The sequence below is a fragment of the Sciurus vulgaris genome (assembly GCF_902686455.1).
Source record: "Sciurus vulgaris genome assembly, chromosome: 10".
Lineage (NCBI taxonomy): Eukaryota > Metazoa > Chordata > Mammalia > Rodentia > Sciuridae > Sciurus > Sciurus vulgaris.
In genome coordinates, this window is record NC_136470.1 from 75,874,186 (window position 1) to 75,893,087 (window position 18,902).

At 33.8% G+C, this 18,902-nt stretch overlaps 1 protein-coding gene and 1 pseudogene across 11 annotated transcripts in view; both read right to left on the minus strand.

Moving 5' to 3' along the window:
• LRCH3 (leucine rich repeats and calponin homology domain containing 3) overlaps positions 1-18,902 on the minus strand; it is a 120,063-nt gene that overhangs the window by 59,908 nt on the left and 41,253 nt on the right. For all 10 annotated transcript variants that reach the window (XM_079156185.1, XM_079156183.1, XM_079156179.1 and 7 more), the window contains exons 2-6: positions 14,814-14,958; positions 13,110-13,236; positions 10,174-10,279; positions 5,439-5,575; positions 4,206-4,315 (exon numbers count right to left, since the gene is read on the minus strand). In XM_079156185.1, the coding sequence (XP_079012311.1) occupies positions 4,206-4,315; positions 5,439-5,575; positions 10,174-10,279; positions 13,110-13,236; positions 14,814-14,958 (625 nt within the window). The remainder of the gene's footprint in view (positions 1-4,205; positions 4,316-5,438; positions 5,576-10,173; positions 10,280-13,109; positions 13,237-14,813; positions 14,959-18,902) is intronic.
• LOC306670404 (elongation factor 1-gamma-like) lies at positions 2,087-3,464 on the minus strand (annotated as a pseudogene). The gene is made up of 2 exons: positions 3,257-3,464; positions 2,087-3,071 (listed from the first exon to the last, which is right to left on the minus strand). The product of its transcript is annotated as an elongation factor 1-gamma-like (transcript).

Genomic DNA, 18,902 nt, shown 5'->3' on the forward strand with positions numbered 1-18,902 from the left:
TTTACACCTCTAAGTTTTTGGTAATTTGTTATGGAGGCAAAAGAAAAGCAATATAATTAGTCTTGCTTATCCTAGAACTTAGAAAAATGGGAATCATGTATTCATTAATTTGGCTTTTTTTTTTTTTCCTCTCAGCATCATGTCAGTGAGTTTTGTGATGTTTTTGCGTTCCTTTTTATTGCTGAGTAATATTCCATGTGAACATACAATTTTTAAAAATCCATTTTTCTAGGCTGGGGATATAGCTCAGTTGGTAGAGTATTTGCCTCACATGCATAAGGCCCTGGGTTCAATCCCCAGCACCATCAAAAAAAAAAAAAAAAATCCATTTTCTGTTGATAGACATCTTGGGTTATTTCTAGTTTTTGGCCTCTGTAAGTAAAAGTACTACTTTTTTTTTTTTTTTTTTGAAAAAAAATTCACCTGTACACAAAAGTTGAAAAAGCAGTACAATGAATACCTATATAACTTTCGCCTTGATTTCCCCAGTTGTTGGTAATTAAATAAAATGTTTTATGAAGAGCATGTCCATGATCTGTCTGCTTTGATGCTTGTTTCAGAGTCTGGACCTTAAGGACAGGTTCTGTATGTTTTATTACAGCAAAGCCAAATCAAGATGCCTGACTGCATGTCAACACTTTCAATAATGAACTGTTAACCACAATATGATTCTATTAATCTGTACCTCTGTAAGAAACACATGAAGGCATAATATCTCATTCACTAATGCCTTGTGGAGTTAAATGAAATATAATATAAATGGTTATACCTTGTTATCCAAAGGGAATTGGTTTCACAACTCCCCGTGGATACCAAAATCCAGGATGTTCAAGCTCAAAAATTCCTTATATAAAATGGGGTAGAGTGCTTTCATACCTCCATTTAATTAATTAATTTATTTATTTATTTTGGAGACAGGGTCCAGGCTATGTTGTACAGGCTGACTCTAAACTCTTGGGCTCAAGTAATCCTCCTGCTTCAGCCACCTGAGTAGGTGGTACTACAGGCACTGTCTGGTGATCCTCCATCATATATTTTAAATCCTCTCTAGATTACTTAAAATACCTAATATAATGTAAATGGCATGTAAATAGTTATTATGCTGTATTGTTTAGGGAATAATGACAGAAAAAAAGTCTGTAAATATGCAATACAGGTATAATTTTCCCCTAATATTTTCAATATCTACTTGGTTGAATTCATGAACATGGAAGGTTAACTGTATATACATATATGCACCAAATCATAATTTCTAAGACATTCTGAAACAATTGCATAGCTCTAGAAACATAGAAAAATACAGAAATTTTCAGAAAACTCAAGATTACCCTTTCTGAGATTACCCCTTTATGTTGTAAAACACTTAAGTATATTTCATTTTTATCATTTCTAATAAAAATTTAAACTATATATCTATATTGCGCATATTTCCCTTTTCTGAAAATAATATATACTTAGTATGCCTTAGCATTTTCTCAATGAACATCAATTTTTGTACTTTTCTATAGTTTGGTAATCACTTAAAATATTACTGAAACAGAGGATTCTTGGCATATAAGGTTTACTGGTGTCAGACTACTATGCTTTTAGAGCTTCACTCCTTCTAAATATCTAAGAATTATAAAATATGGCATTTAGATATCAAAGGATATCTGTAATATACGTGGCTTTTAAAAATGATGGGACATTAGTAATATCTCTGAAGTTCCCCTATGCCCCTACACATTAAATCTTTCCTCCTTTCTGTTGTAGTTTAACATCTACTGTGTATTTTATTTCCACAATCCCACAGTGCTGGGGACTCGAACCCGGGCCTCAAGCATGCAAGGCAGGCACTCTCCCAGATGGGCTATATGGCCTGCACTCTACTGTGTATGTTAAAGTGTCTGCTTTTTAAAATTCTTTTCTTCTTAATTTTTTTAAAGTATTTTTTCAGTTGTCAGTGGACCTTTATTTTATTTATATGAATTGAACCCAGTGCATCACATATGCTAGGCAAGCACTCTACCACTGAGTTACAACCCCAGCCCTCTTCTTAATTTTTGTGCTTCTCTTCTTTTAGAAACCAAATGGAAAGGTGATAAGCTGTTTTAGATTAGGATACTGTGTAAGTTCATTAGGGTTGTGCTTTTAGGCAAAATTTGACAGGTTCTTAAAGAAGGCCTGAGGGTTTTCTCTTTTTATTTTCAATGTTCAGTTTTTTTTAATGATCCCCATCTTCCTGAAGAACCGGTGCAGGCAGCTAGCCAATGGCAAGAGATGTTCACTTGAAGATTTTGCCCTGATTGAAGGCTTTGCCCACATGCTGGGAAGCCCTCTCCCAAGAAAAGTACTCTTGAACCAGTGTCTGGGTCTCCTTGCTGCCAGGATCCAGTTTCCACGTTGTATATGACTTATAGTCCACCTGCCAACCTAGACTCAGTGGAAAGGCAAGCCTCTGGCCTCAGAAGACCCAGACTCCAGAAATGGAGTTGTTATTCTTGGTTCCAAAGAATAAATGGCAAAGGTGTTCTTCCTCAGTTTGTCCAATTGCTAAAACATTCCAGTGATGATGTTGCAACTCATGAAGGTACGGGTGAGCTCTTCAGGAAAGCAGCACTCAGCATACCACAAGGACCAGCCATCCTTATCAAAGTGCTCCCAAAATTATGGCAGCACCACAGACAGCGTGTCCTCCTTGGAGTAGTTGCGTTTAAATTCATTCAACACAAAGGTTCTCTAGGGCAGGTGAGCAAAGGGGTCCTTGGCCTTGGGCTCAGAAGTCAGTGCCTGCTCACAATCATCCATTTCTTCCTCTGCAGCTGGGGCAGCTGCCCTTTTCTCCTCTTTCCACTTGGCCTGGGCCTTCTTCTTTTCTCATGAGTCCTTCTCTTTTCATGGGGTGTCCCTGTTAACGTCTGGCTCTGAAAACTTCTTAGCATCAAGCTGAACTATCTTCTCACAGACTTTCACCTCCCCCAAAACATCCTGGAACTGGGGCTGGTTAATGCAGGTGAGGAACCAGTGGTTTGTCTTGGGAAAGGCCTGTTGGAAAGAAGGCTCCAAAACCTGTTCATAGAGCCACAATAGGGCTCAGACAACTGGATATCAGCCAGTGTCACTAGTTTGCCCACCAGTAAAGTCCCTGTCTTCAAGTCAACATCTAGCAGCCCCAGAATTCACCACACCACCTCCTTTGCATTCTCAGTGGCCTGTTTGTTGTGGTGTAGGGAACACCCAGGTATTAGCAGGGGGCACTATGTCACTATCTGCAAACTCATCCACTGCACAACCTGGGCTGCTGCCTCTGGAGGACTTCCCCTCAGCACCTCATTGCTCACATAGTAGGCGATGGCACTGCTCTCAAATACACAGAATCCATCATTACCCTCAAATGCTAGAACCTTTCTAGCAAGAAACTTGCAGATAAATTTAGGGGTGAAACTGGTTTGGCCAAAGTGGAAATGGGGTGATGCAGAGAGCATGCCGGCCTAAGCCCCAATGTAGTGAGAAGCAATGAGGGCCTTGAAGGCCCTCCAGTTTTTGTGATATGTGTACAGAGTCCCAGCCACTGTGGTGATTCCGCAGAGAAAGGGCAGGTTCTCTTCTGAGTAAAGTCCAGAAGCATTTCTGTACCTTCACTGAAACATCTATCTTGCTTGTTTAAAGGTCTCTGAATTTAATTCCTGTACTTAAGATTGTTCTAGGTGGTTGGGACTGTCAAACCTTAAGAGTCATGTGGTATGTAACAGTGATTTACAGACTAAAAGATCCTTAAGAAATGTCAATCATCAACAAATCAACCTCTTCACTCTCTGAGGGATAAATGAAATTCAGAAAGTTCAAATGACTTCCCATAAGTCACAAAGCTTGTTATCAGCAGAGCTAAGGTTAGTTAGTATTCAAGTCATTTCCCCCAGGAATACTGGTAATGTCTAAAGACATTTTCGTTTTGCCACTGGCACCTAGTGGGCAGAGGTCAATGATGCTGCTAAATGTCTTATAATGTAGAATAACAATTATCTGGTCTAAAATGTCAACAGTGCTTCAGAATTACACTTTCGTCAAAACTATTTAGTCAATATTATATTTAATACAACATTCTGAGAATAGACATGTTAAAGCAGGTTATTTCTTAATCAAACATTCAGGCAAATTTAAGGATCTAGTTTAATTAATTCCCTGTGTAATGGAAAATGATAAATAAAAGAATTGAACATACTTACCAGGAGCCAAAACCCAAGGGTCTCCTATCATAATCTGGCAGATCTGGAGCAATCTTACAAGCTTGTATGTTCAGGAATTTAAATATGTGGATTTTGCCTTTTATACATATCTAAATAAAATAGCATATAAGTGTGACAAAATTATTACTGAACACATTATTATATATGTTCTTTTTAAAATCATGACCGTTTTTTATATAATGTAAACTGGGATTAGAAGGCATTTCTACCATGTTTGCAGCATAATGTTAAAAAAAATAATTATACTATTTGGTTCAGTGTTATTTTAGGTATTTTACTAGTTTGATCCTGCTTCCTATAAAACAGAAGAGCAGGAAATGACAAAATTATTAAGTTATATACATAGTTTTGTGACCTGTCCCAGAATTCAATAAAAGTTCTTTCAGCTGATGAAACTTTTCTATAGTTATGATTTTTATATATTAAATTTTTACAGATGCCATAAAAAGTACCTTTAGCTTGTGTAAAATCATCAATAAATTCCAGAATTAAAAAAAAATACTGTGAAAACTATGGGTTGGCTAACATTTTATGGATTGTAGGATGTCTACAATCTATGTATAAAGCTACTTCATAACTAAATAGCTTCATTTAAGTCACTGAGAAAGAAATGAACAAACTGGTTAGATGGGGAACTTCTGGGTTTAGAAAATAGGAAGAAGGTACAAAAACAATGGTCAAAAGAACATGCTGATACATCTTTAATATGGAAAGCTTATTTTTATTTGTGTCTAACATTTATATTCTGTATTTCCAAGTTTTGCTAGGAGAAACTGAGAAATAAATTTCAAATTTTATTAGAAAAAGAATTTTAGGGGTCTGGGGTTGTGGCTCAGTGGTAGAGGACTTGCCTAGCACAATGAGGCACGGGGTTTGATCCTCAGTACCACATAAAAATAAATAAATAAAATAAAGGTATTATGTTCATCTACAACTAAAATATATATAATTACATATACATACATATATACATATATGTATAATTTTAGAAGAATTCCTCAACCTAAAAAAAAAAAAAAAGAAAATTATGGGGGAAAAAAAAACACTTGTAGAAACCCCACCTATCTTCCATCCCATCTATTCAAGGCTTCTAAAGAATATATGTGTATGCATTTATTTTAAGAAAATTTAACTTCTAACAGAAAGATAAATGTACAAAAATTTAATTCTTTTGTCAAAAAACATACATAACATACTTCAACTATGGTTTACCTGTGCAGGAGGTGACTGCAGTGGATTGTTATCTAGGGTGATCACTTGTAGGTGCCTAAGATTCCGATAACAAACAGGGATTGCTATAATTTTATTGCATGAGAAGTCTAACCGTATCAAAGGCAACTCTGCCAGCTCTGCAAAAAGGTAAAATGGAAATGAACAATTAATATTTTAAATCTGCATAATTTTTACAAGCACTTTTAATTAAATATGGTGGATTAATCATAGGTATTTACCTCCATTCTTGGTAACTAACTGATAAAAGCAAAGAGATGTAAAATAAAATCTAGTTATCTATAGGTAGGAATACTAATAAAAATCAAGCAGTTAGGGGCTGGGGAGATAGCTCAGTTGGTAGAGTGCTTGCCTTGCAAGCACAAGGCCCCGAGTTCAAATCCCCAGCAACACAAAAAAAAAAAAAAAAAAAGAAAGAAAGAAACCAAAAATCAAGCAGTTCTACTTAATACAGAATTATAGAAATGCCCAGAAGCTGGAGGTCCTGAAACCAAAAAAGGTAAGAATAACAAAAGGAGTAGATGACCGTCTATATAAAAAGTAGTCAGATACCTAGGTCCCCAGTTACAACTCACACAGCTGGGGCACTATCCCTCTCCAATCCTATAGAAGTCAGCCAGTTAATTCTCTAGTGAAATTAAATCAAAATAGCTCTGAACTCAGGGACCGCAGGTACAATGGGAAGTCAAGATGAGTTGCCAGTTGAAAAATGGAGGATTTAAGTGAAAGACTATACAATCAATGGCAATTCCTCAGCACATTCCATCCGACCCCCACCCACCCCCAACTCTTAAAGGCCAGTAGATAGGAATACACACACTAATATACAAGAAATAAAGCATCTTTCTCTAGAGAAGCTATACAGTGCCATATAAAAGGCCATTAGATACTGACATGGCGTTCCCCCTAATAAAAACACTCAGTTTGCTGCTTAATTATCCTTCTACAATTTACACCTCATAGAATCAGAACTTCTAGTCTGCTGTACATAGACAATATATGATCCACAAACATTTAGAGAAGCCAACAACACGTAAGAAAGAAATCAAAATCAACCAACCCACCAAAAAAAGGAACTTAGAAGAAACAAGTGATTATAGAGGAAGCAGAAGGAAATTTTGAAAAGCTAGAATTATCACTAAGACATAAGAGGAATTTTTTTTTGTGGGGGGGGACAAAAACCACAGTAACAAGACTTCTTAGAAATAAAAAATGTGATATCAGAAATTAAAAAATTAGAATAAATTTCTGAAAGTAAATATCCAAGAAGGGGCCAGGCACAGTGGCACACACCTGCAATACAAACTACTCGGGAGGCTAACGTAGGAGGATCAAGTTTGAGGATAACCTGGGCAACTCAACAAGCCCCTGCCTCAAAACAAAAAATAAAAAGGGCTCAGGATGTAGCATAGCGGTACAGCACCATAGGGTTCAATCCTTGTGCCCCTTACAACCCCCAAAATCCAAGAATGGTTGGAACTATTTTATAGGGTAACACAAAAGAACCCAAAAAAGGACAAAAAAGATAAGAAAAACCAAAGGCTCAAAGAGGTCTAATATTCAATTCCAAAAAATGAACACAGAAACCAAAAAAGAGAAAATTACCAAAAAGAGAAAGAAGACAACTTCTCAGAATGAAGGTCCAGAGTATCATCAAGTATCTAGTATGGTGAATTAAAACAACTCCTACTATGGCACATCATCAAAAAGTTCAGAGCAACAGGAAAAAAAGGAAGATCTTAAAAATCTTCCAGAAAAAAAATCTAAAAATTTGGTCACAAAAGATTGGGATTAGAAGTGGCATTGTATTTTCAAACACCAATTATTGACACTGAAGGCTAAAAATGAAAAAAAAAAAAAAAGACTTAAAAGTCCTATAATCTAACAAATTACCAAGCAAGGGTAAGAAATGAGGTCTCAAAAAATGTTATCCATGACATGTTTTCACAAAACAACTAGAAGATTTCTTTCAGCAAAATGGAGTAAACTAAGAAAAGGAAGATCTGAAATCCAAAGATAAAGAGTATTCGACACAGAAGAAAATAGATGGGGTCAGCACCACTAGAAAACCACCAGCCCAGAGAAGAGAGAAAATGGGCTCAGTGGGGGAGATACATAGGAGAAAAAGTGATAGATAATTTGATACATTTGACTAAGAAGGCTGCTGGAGAAAAGGAGTGGAATTAGTCATAGACAGATTAAATAAATTGAACAACAGCAACAAAAAAAGGGGCCAGGTGTGGTAGTGCATGCCTATAATCCCAGCAGTTCTGGAGACTGAAGCAGAAGGATCATGATTTCAAAGCCAGCCTCAGCAGAAGCAAGGTGCTAAGCAACTCAGTGAGATCCTATCTCTAAATAAAATACAAAATAGGGCTGGGGATGTGTTTCAATGGTCAAGTGCCCTTGAGTTTAATTCCCAGTGCTCCCCAAAAAGAATCATTGTTAACTTGAGAAAACAAGAACCAAAATATACAAGAAAGGAAATGAAATCGGAGCATACCACTTGAACTGGAAGGGAATAATATTTACATAGTTACAGTAATATAAATACTGAATAAAGAATTTAATCAGAAGTGGTGATAAAATGATACTGGAAAGACAGAAGGAGGAAAATAAAGGTGTGATATGGTGACAGTATAAGAAAATAAAAACCTGATCTATCATAATAGAAGATGAAAGCTGACAAATCAGCAATTGCTTAAAGTGAACTATTTAGAATATGTCAACAAGCCAGGTGCAATGGCCCACGCCTGTAATCCCAGCAGCTTTGGAGGCTGAGGCCCTAAGTCACTCAGCAAGACCCTGTCTCTAAATAAAATATTAAAAAAGTGCTGGGAATGTGGCTCAGTGGCTAAGCACCCTTGATTCAATCCCTGATACCAAAAAAAAAAAAAAAAAAAAGTCAGGAAACAACATTAAAAAAGTCAAAGAAGTTTAATGAAGGTAGATGCTCCTGGCCATGGAAAACAAGGTTTTTATATATTTTTTCAATGATGTAATAGTTTATTTAGTAAAATTAAAATTAATTTAATTTTAAATCAAAATGTCAAAATAGAAGATGTAATATGTTAATGACCAAACTGTAGTGTGAGATTAACGCAAACTTCCACGCTAACTTGTATAACTGTTAGAATAAAGTGCCTGATATCTCAGTTTAAATGTATATGTTGACATTCAGTTTAACTCAGCATAACTGAATATACTGTAACTCATAATTTTCTTGATAGTTTATAATCAAAATAAGTTAAAGATAAATTAGATGATAAAATTATTACACTGTGATTATTATCAGAAACCAATTTACATTTTCATCAAAATTTCAATGTTTTCATTAACTGATTTCATATTAATAAATCTTATTACACAAATAAGCTTTTGAAATCAACCTCAGCAGCTAGGTCCTAGTACAGGGATAATCCTAGAGGGAAGTTTGGGTTGGTTATTAGGTCATATGGCATGATTTTGGTTCTGCTGAGGATCTCTATGCACATTCTTGAGTTGGTAGCCAACAAGAAGAAAAGAGAAGGTCCTGAAGGTGAAAGGCTTGAAGGTTACTGGACAAGTAGTGAGAGGAAAGATATGCATGATGTTGGGTAGTGTGGCAGTGACCAGAGTATAAAGGTAAACTGGGAAAGTCATTTGCTTATGTTTGCGTGGGATTCAAAAATGTCAAAAATATTAGACCTAACTATTATATTGTATCGATCTGGTGTAAATGTTTGGATTCTACAGAGAGAAAAATACCATTTATTAACTCAAATTTCTGTACATTCTATCATGTTTTGTAGAAAATCATTGTTATGAAAATGCCTGCTGAAAATTTATTTTTAAAAATACAATCTGAAGTGTTTATGAATGAATTACTGGAATTTGCTTCAAATTACTCTATAGGATAAGGTGAGGAACGTGAATAAGGGTATAGTGAAACAAGTGCTGCCATAGCTGATGACAGCTGTAGCTGGGTGATGGATACACAGAAGTTCATTGTTCCCATTAATATGTGAACTTTTCCATAATACAATTACAGAATATATATTTTGAATAAAATAATGGTTCTTCCTATTTTTACCTTCCTTTATATCTCTTTCTTTCACAAATTTATGTTTGTAGAAGATTGATAAAATTACATTTAATCTGTTTAATCATTTTTATCAGTCAAGAGAACAGAGTTTATAGTTAGCCTAAAATAACCAGCCTCCTAGGACAGTCTCTTACCTCATTCGTTATTCATTCAATACAACACCTCTACATGGTTAATTAGAATGAACTCTTCCATTGCAGGATGAAGATAAGTTCAGTTAAAGGCCATTTTTAAGTCAGTGCTAAATGTGCTAAGTATAAGAATGCTTTTCATGATACTAGACTATTGTGCTAAGTGTAAGAATGCTTTTCATGATACTAGACTATCCCATTATCAAAACATGTTACATTTCCTCCAATAGTCATGCTTACCAAAATTTCCAGTGACCCTACCCTGAATTATTAATTATACTGATTGATAAGATATAAAAATAAAATCACTTGTCAATAGTTATCAAAAATTTTTACTGAAGAAACTTTTAAAACTTCACAATAGAACAGATAATACTATCAAATAAACCACTGACTTTCAAAAATTATTCCTAACTCATATGTTTTTGTCTTGTGTCTATCATTCTGAGATCTTTAAAATAAAAAAGATGAATAATAATAAAACAGTTGTTCAGTTTCTTACCTTCAGGCAAACGTACTAAGTGATTTCTTCGTACATTAAGGTCTCTTAAGGCCTCCAGATTACCAATCTGGGAAGGAATAGTTTGAATTTCATTGCAGCTCACATCCTATTTAAAAAAAAAAAAAATACAAAGTAATCATTGTTCTAATATTAAACTTGCCTGCTTTAAATTATCTTTAAAATGAGATTAGACAAGATAATACTTATGGTTCTTTTCAGTTATAAAACAAAATATGATTCTATTGAAGAATAATTCCACAATTTGTACTCATGAATTTAATTTTAAAAACTTATGGGCTTTCTCAAGAATATGAATAGGAGGCCTAGGATAGCAGATCAAACAAAAACACTGATGAAAAGGTAAATAGCAAAAATATACAAAAATACAAAAATAACTATTTTATCATATATTATTCTAATAAGCTAAAATAAAAAAATTGAATGATAAAATTATTTGAAAGAAAAAAACTCCATTTTCAAAATGCCAGTTCCAACTATTCAAAAATGTAAAAATACACAGAAGAGGATAAATTATCAAATTAAATGTGAAGAAAAAATAATGAAATATACATAACTCAAAGGTTATGGAAAAACAGACTATTTTATTAGCATCTGATCAACCTGATTCCAATATATACCTAAGGTAGGCAGGCCTCTTTTTTTTTTTTTTTTTTAATATTAGGGATTTGAACCCAGGGGTACATTACCACTAACCTACATCCCAAGTCCTTTTAATATATTTTTTTGTTTTGAGATGTCATAGTCTTATTAAGTTGCCAAAGCTGGTCTCAAAATTATAGTCCTCTTGCCTAAGCCTTCTGAGTAGCTGGGAGTACAGGTGTTCTTGTATCTTGGTAATAGTTTTGATTCCAATGGTTCTGAAAAGAGACTATCTATCTAGTTTCTAAGATTAATAAATTCAGATTTTCATAATTTTGAGATCATCCCAAAAAATTTATAAGTCCATAATTATGTATAATGGCAAGAAACTGTCTAGATTAATAAAAGCTCCAAGCTGCACATTAACACTTAAAATTCCTCCAATGTATAAGGAAACAAAAATAATACATTTAATATTTAGAAAATCAGACTACTGCTAGGCATGGTGGCTCACTCTCGCAATCCCAGCAACTCAGGAGGCTAAGACAAAAGGATCACAAGTTTGAGACCAGCCTCAGCAACTTAGTGAGGTCCTAAGCAAGACCCTGTCTCAAAATAAGAAGGGCTAGGGATATGGCTCAGTGGTAAAGCACCTCTGGATTCAAGGTACAAAAAAGAAAAGAAAGAAAGAAAGAAAATCAGACTACTTACCAAAAATTTCATTAAGCTCAGACATTATTTGTTAAATTTTTCCAAAATACTCTTATAGAAAACAATACATTTTTTACTTTTCCTACTAATTAATGACTAAAGTAGAATCAGAAGTTAGACTTTCAAATCCAAAGATGTAGGCATCAAAGTTTTAAAAGGATTCTAAGAGAAGCTAAAAAGGCAGGAAAACTGGGTCTGAGCCAAAAGGTCTTAGTAATATATAATATATCACTGGAGAGGGGAATATGATTATATATGTGTGTATATGTACATATTCCAAAAGACAGCAGTTTACTTCCATTTTTAAAGGAAGAGGAAAAAAAGAAACAAGCAATATGGATGTTGCAGAAAGACTATTAGGTAGGAATCAGGAGCTTTAGGGTTACTAATTCTTAGGACTCAAAGTATCAAATAACCTCTTCTGTAGAAAACTAAAAGCAGCTTATGAAACCTATCTATCTTTGGAGTATTTAGGATACACTAAGTAGAAAAATAAAGTTTAAAGATTTGAAAATAAGAATCTGAATTGTAGTATAATTTACAATTAGTTCATGTTATTACCCCAATCTCTGAAGAAATGATCAACACATATATATTTTGGACTTTATTTCTAGGTTTAACTGACTCTAAAACAGTAGTCTAAAATCCAGGCTCTAGCTCAAATATGTCTGTGATTTTTTACATATAACTTCCTATATTAAAAATCCACCTGAAAGAGTGATCTAATTTGTCCAATTAGATTTATGTTATGTGTAGTTTTTTTCCTGTTTATAATAACCCTTTTTGTTAACAAACCAGCATGGAACAATATTCCTAAATACCAACAAACATGTTTGTATTTAACCACTTCAGAAATATTAAATATGGGCTTTAGTGTTAAGTTAGGCTGGTTTCAAATTCTACTTCTATTATATAACCTTAGGCAAATTACTAACCTGAGTGCTTTTTCCTCAGCTATATATAAAATAAAGACAATTTTAGTTCCAGCTTATAGTATTATTGTGGTGTAATCATGCTACAATGAGGAAAGTCTTATTCTTGTACTTGGAACATAAATACACAAGAGATGCTTTCCTATAATTTACAAGGAGTGGTAGGTAAAGTTCAAGTAAATGTCTTAGAAAAAATAAGGCAACAACAAAGCCCAACATCATATTTAAATATAATACATACATTAAAAACATGGAAAAAATATAGGGCAGTAAAAAAATACTTCATAGTTTGAGACAGTATGTAGGGGGAAAAAAAAGCCTGACCTTTGTAGTACCCACTACCCTCAAGGGGCTAAGAGAAGATTAGAATATTGGTGGTATTAATAAAATTTAATTTGAAAAATCAAATGCACCATCAATTTATATTTCAAAAGTTTAATAACAGAAATCATTTAACATGGGTTAGAACATAATTCTAATGATACTTTCCCATTTTGTGTGGGCCTATTTGACTTTTAATTCCTTTTTAATTCTATGCCAAGAAGTGGAGTTACTATTCATTCAGTAAAGTTTCAATGCCAAACTTGAAAAAAAACTAAAAATACATACTATTAGTAGATCTTTACCATGTAGAAGAGTATAGTATGACTACAAAGACACAAAGAATAAGCAAAAAATAAATTAGTAACTTACAAGTTCTGTCAAATATCTGAGATGTCCAATTTCTTCTGGAAGTGAGACCAATTTGTTATTACTAGCAATTAAAACTTTCAATGGTAAATTACACAAGTGCACTGGCAATGTTGACAGCTGGTTCCGACTAAATGGGTAAGTAGAAAAAGAGGAGTCAGAGCCTACCACTGAAGAAAAAATTTCCATCTTTCTTATTCTAGACTTAAATATAAGTCTTAGGGTACAAGTAGGATATCAGATTTCAGTTCTAGCTTTCATTTCATCAGATGTCAGCTTTGTGATTTTAGGTACAGGACTGAACTTACAACTGTATCTTATGAAGAGTCCTCATCTATAATTATTTTAATATTTTTCCTACCTATCTTACAGGGCTTTTACACAATAAAACTCATTTGTAAAAAATGAATGTTGTATAACCATGACATTATAATTTTATTAAAGTAATATTTACATAAGAAAAAAATATTTTAGCGGGTAAATACCCTTTCTTTTTCCTTCTGAAGAAGCTATAAACACAAAAGTATTTATATTCTATTTTTACTCATCATTACAATATTATAACCAAATGTACAAAAATGATTCAAATATTGCTCTATGGAAAACAAGTGATAGACTGATTTCATGTGTTATACCAAATAAGTTACAGGTAAGAAATCTTTATTTATACAAAAACAGAAAAATCATAACTAAAAGTAAAATAACAAAGTACATATGTAGATTTAACCTCATCACCCTTAGTATCAATTCCCTCCTCATTTTCAAGATGTAACTAATATAGATTGTGAGACTTTAAAACCTTTTTTTTTTTTTTTTTTTCTTTTTTTGGTACTGGTTAATTGAATCCAGGTAATATAGATTGTGAGACTTTAAAACCTTTTTTTTTTTCTTTTTTTTTCTTTTTTTGGTACTGGTTAATTGAATCCAGGGGCACTGAACCCCTGAGCCACATCCCCAGCCCTTTTTTATATTATATTTAGAGACAGGGTCTCACTGAGTTGCTGAGGCTGGCTTTGAACTCATGATCCTGCCTCAGTCTCCTGAGTTGCTAGCATTACAGGTGTGCACCATAACACTATGACTTTTTAATCCAATAATAATTCTACTCCTAGACACCTATCTTAAGGAAAGAGAAAAATAAACATTTACATACAAACTTCTCTACTAGTGTTACTTTTATCATGGTAAAAAACTGGGAAAAGATCAACTCTGATTATGTAACTCAAGATACAATATTTTGATGAAGTTCCTTTATGCTTTTCTACATTTGTGTATTTTCAGTTAAGTTTTATGTTGAAATAAAATAAAAAGTTCTTATAAGTTGTGAAAAAATGGAGATGAGTTGAATAAATGCATTCAAAACCTAATACACAAAAGTTCATGGTCACAAGAACCAAATGAGGTTCAGATCTACTATTTTTAATTGAGGAAGTTACTTTGAAAATATAATTTGAGAACCACTGCTATAAGCCTATTTGACTAATGGCTAGTAGGTAGGTAGGGTGTATTAATCATTGCAAAGCCAAAGATAAGCAGAGACACTAGAAGAACACAGGATATACTATCGATTTATCCTAAGAACATATACAGAAACCGCCCAAATGAACAGATAATGTAACTATCTGTAAACAAGTTAGTGAAAGACATGAGAAAATTGGAAAGACCATATAAAACCAAATTAAAAAAAAAAAGAAATGATATGCTTACCTAATATTTAAGAATGTTAGGGCCTGTAGGTTTAGAATTGCCTCTGGGATATATCGAATACAATTTTGGTACAAGTTGAGATTTTCAAGAGAAACAAAGTGACATGCTTCTATAGGAACTTCTGAGAGGCGATTTCGTGACAGGTCTGAAAGAAAAGTTATTTTTTCAATAAATTTTTACAGAAATGATAAATTAATAAGCAGGTTTTATTATTAGTTGAATTCCCCAGTGTTCCTATTGTGGAGACTGGTTCAACATATTAAAACATATTTGAGTAAAATCATTTCAACATACATCTCTAAATCTATTGATGGGAAGTGTTGATTTCTTTTGAGTTTCCATATACACTAAAAAATAAAACCACTATTCTTTGTAAATAAAACAAATTCTAAGGCCTCTCCAACAAATTATATCAAAGATCATATAACTAAGTTCCAAACAGCCTAGGAAACAAACAGATTCATAAAATTCACCTTCCCAAAGGCAGGTTTTTAGAAAAGCCAAAACAAAAAGCACTTCCGCTTTCTTTACCTAAAATTTTCCGGGTTTTGTCAGGACTCAGCAACTCACTGCTCCCACTGCCAAAGATGAGACTTTGACAAAAATAATTGCAAGGGATTGAAATCCATCATGCACATCAAACTACATGAGCTTATGACACACCTCAAAAAAGATGACAGAAAACCAATCCATTATCCTGTACACTGGTAAAGTAAGAAGAACCAAACATTTATCCTGCCTTCCCTACATGATTTTATTGGTGAGTAGCCAAACAGATGAAGAGAAGCATCTATAAATAAAAACATCCTATCTTGAATGAAAAAGGATGATAGAATATCACCATTTTGCAATCCCCAACGAATTAACGGATCTAGAATTGAGCATAAAGAGCCGTGCTTAGAAAAAGACAAATTAAATGCCTCCCACTAGAAGAACAGACATCACTACTACTGTCTAGTTTCTAATGTCACATGAAGAAGTTCAGTGCATACTGATTATCTTTCTCTTGTAAGCATCTTGTTATGCCTGCCTACCAACTTCAACACTTAGTCTGGAATGCAGTGAACTCATTTAATTCTTCTTCCAAACCAGATTTCTCTACTGTTATCTTTAGTTCTTGCATTTCCTACAATTGCTTTCTCTACTTCTTTAAGGTTTTCTATTTTGATACATATACTTCTACTTAATCTTTTAGATTATGCATTTGAATTTAACAAAAATCATCCTCTACAAATTAAAGTACAGAAAAGTTTTCCCCCGTCCCTTCTTGTTTTAGTTTCTTTATGGTATAATTAGAACCATGCCACTTTGTTTCTCTGGAGAATCTCAAGATAATTTGTTTTGTTTTGCTTCTTAAACTTGTCACAAATCTCTTCCAGGAGTTCTACTTCACTGAAGTTAATTCATTCTAGATGTTCTCTTTGTTCATCCTTTTTTGGCTATTGAAGTACTTTTATGAGGATTATGTTTTTTGATAATTCATGGCTCTCCCCCTCTTTAAAGCTCAGGTCAAGCTGCAAGGGTACAATGAACGGCAGTTAACACCAAAATAGTAGAAGCAGCCTCTAAAAGAACTGAAATCAAGCTTTCCCTCTGGGACATAGCTATTTCTGTGAACTCAAAAATTTGAGATCAATTGTCTATAGGCTTTTTTATTTTTGTTTTTTATAGCTGTAGATGGACAGCATGCCTTTATTTTGTTTATTTTTATGTGGCACTAAGGATTGAGCCCAGTGCCTCACACATGCTAGGCAAGCACTCTGCCACTGAGTTACAGCCCCAGCCCTGTCTATAGGCTTTTCCCCTTGTTTTCAGAGGCCAGCATGTCCCAAGACTCTCACATTCCCTAAGGTCTGCCCGTCTGCCTTACCATAGTAACAGAAATTGGGAAAGGGATCATCATTTTGTCAAAACACCTCATCATGTTATATTCACTTGGACAAAATTAAAGCTGAGGTAACAGAACTTCAGACTAAAAATTTCCCACATAGGGGCTGGAGCTGTAGCTTAGTGGCACAGTGCTTGCCTAGCATGTGTGAGGCACTGGATTCGATCCTGTATCACAAAAATAAATAAATAAATAAAATACAAAGGCATGCTGTCCACCTATAACTACAAAAAAAATTTTTTTAAATTTCCCATGTAATCACCATGAATAACTTCTTTAATATGAGGTACAATTTTTATGAATTTCTATTTAAATTATATTAGTATACTTTTAAAAGTTGGAGAAAGAAATTATTATTGTTTTTTTATTTTGAGTCATTGTACACAAATGGGATACAACTATCATTTCTCTGGTTGTACACGAAGTAGAGTCAGACCATTTGCGTAATCATACATGTACGTAGGGTAATGATGTTTGTCTCATTCTATTATTTTTCCTTTCCCCACACCCTCCCCACCCATTTCCCTCTACACAATCCATTCTTTCTCCATTCTTCTCTTACCTCCCCCTCCCTGTTATGCATCATTATCCACTTATCAAAGAAATCATTTGGCCTTCAGTTTTTTGGAATTGGTTTACTTCATTTAGCATGATATTCTCCAACTCTATCCATTTACCTGCAAATGCCATAATTTTATTCTTCTTTATGGCTAAATAATATTCCACTGTATATACCACAGTTTCTTTATCCATTCATCTATAAAAGGGCATCTAGGTTGGTTCCACAATCTAGCTATTGTGAATTGAGCTGCTATAAACATTTATGTGTTATGTCACCATAGTATCCTGATTTTAAGTCCTTGGGCTACAGGCCAAGTAGTGGGATAGCTGGGTCAAACAGTGGGTCCATTCAAAGTTTTCTAAGGAATTTCCATACTGCTTTCCAGAATGGATGCACCAATTTGCAACCCCACCAGCAATATATGAGTGTACCTTTTTCCCTACTTCCTCGCCAACACCTATTATTGCTTGTACTCTTGATAACAGAAGAACTTATTAATGTCAATTAATAACTGCTCCTTAAATATTTAAGCTGAATCCAGTAAAGATAATTTCAGGCAACAAATTAAAATTAAGCAGAGACTACTTTAGCTAAGCAGAGATAGCTTAATATTTGTGTTATAAACCTAAATTATTTAAAAACCCAGTTTTGTCTCCAAACTAATGGGGGCAAAAAACAATAGCTAGACATATACTAAGTTTAGATGCAGCTCAATAAACAACTACTCCTTATTTTTTTAAGTGATTAGACAATTTAAAACATGTCTACTTTTCTTTTTGTGCCTGTGGTACTAGCAATTGAACTTAAGACCTCATGTGTACTAGGCAAGGGCTCTACCATTGAGCTACACCATAAGCCCTTCTTACTCTAAGACAGGGTCTCACTAAATTGCTCAGGATGGTCTTGAACTTGTCATCCATTCAACTGTTAGCTGGGATTACAGCATGCCACTATGCCTAACTAATATGTCTACTTTTAAAATCATAATTTTTAAGGGTTCTCATAAGTTTTTTTCATTTAAATTATTTTGATTTCAATCTGGACAAGTAGTTTCTTGTTTTAAAAGAGAAATCTTTTAATACACTATAAAATCATAAATGAAAAGAGAATTAATCACTTGGGTATATGGATCATCTTATGGAAAATACTGCAAAATGATACTGGTTTATAAAGCATATGTATTATTATCATAGTCTCTCAGAATAATTTTATAGCCAAAGAAATGTGAGTAAGGAGGAAAAACAAATTTTACCCTTTTCAGCTAAAAAAAAATTGAATATTTTATTCCTAAATCTCTTTTCCCACTTTGCATCATTTATTGAATTATCACACTGTACCTTGTAAATATGTAAAATTATACCAATTTAAAAACTTTTCCAGTTTTAAAAGCAAAGCATTTTAACTTCATAAATACAAAAGACTGCATTGAAACATATATGCACTTGAAGAAATAGAAAATATTCTGTTCAGTACCCAGAAGTCCCAATGCAGCTGTTCCTGATCACAACCCGTTTCCCTCCCCAAAACATGTAACCAATGTACTAATTTTTGTGATAACTGTTTTGATAGTTTTAGTTTTAATACTTTATAATCTGTAGATTGGCCTTCTATATTAGTTTCCTGTCACTGTTGTCTGTGA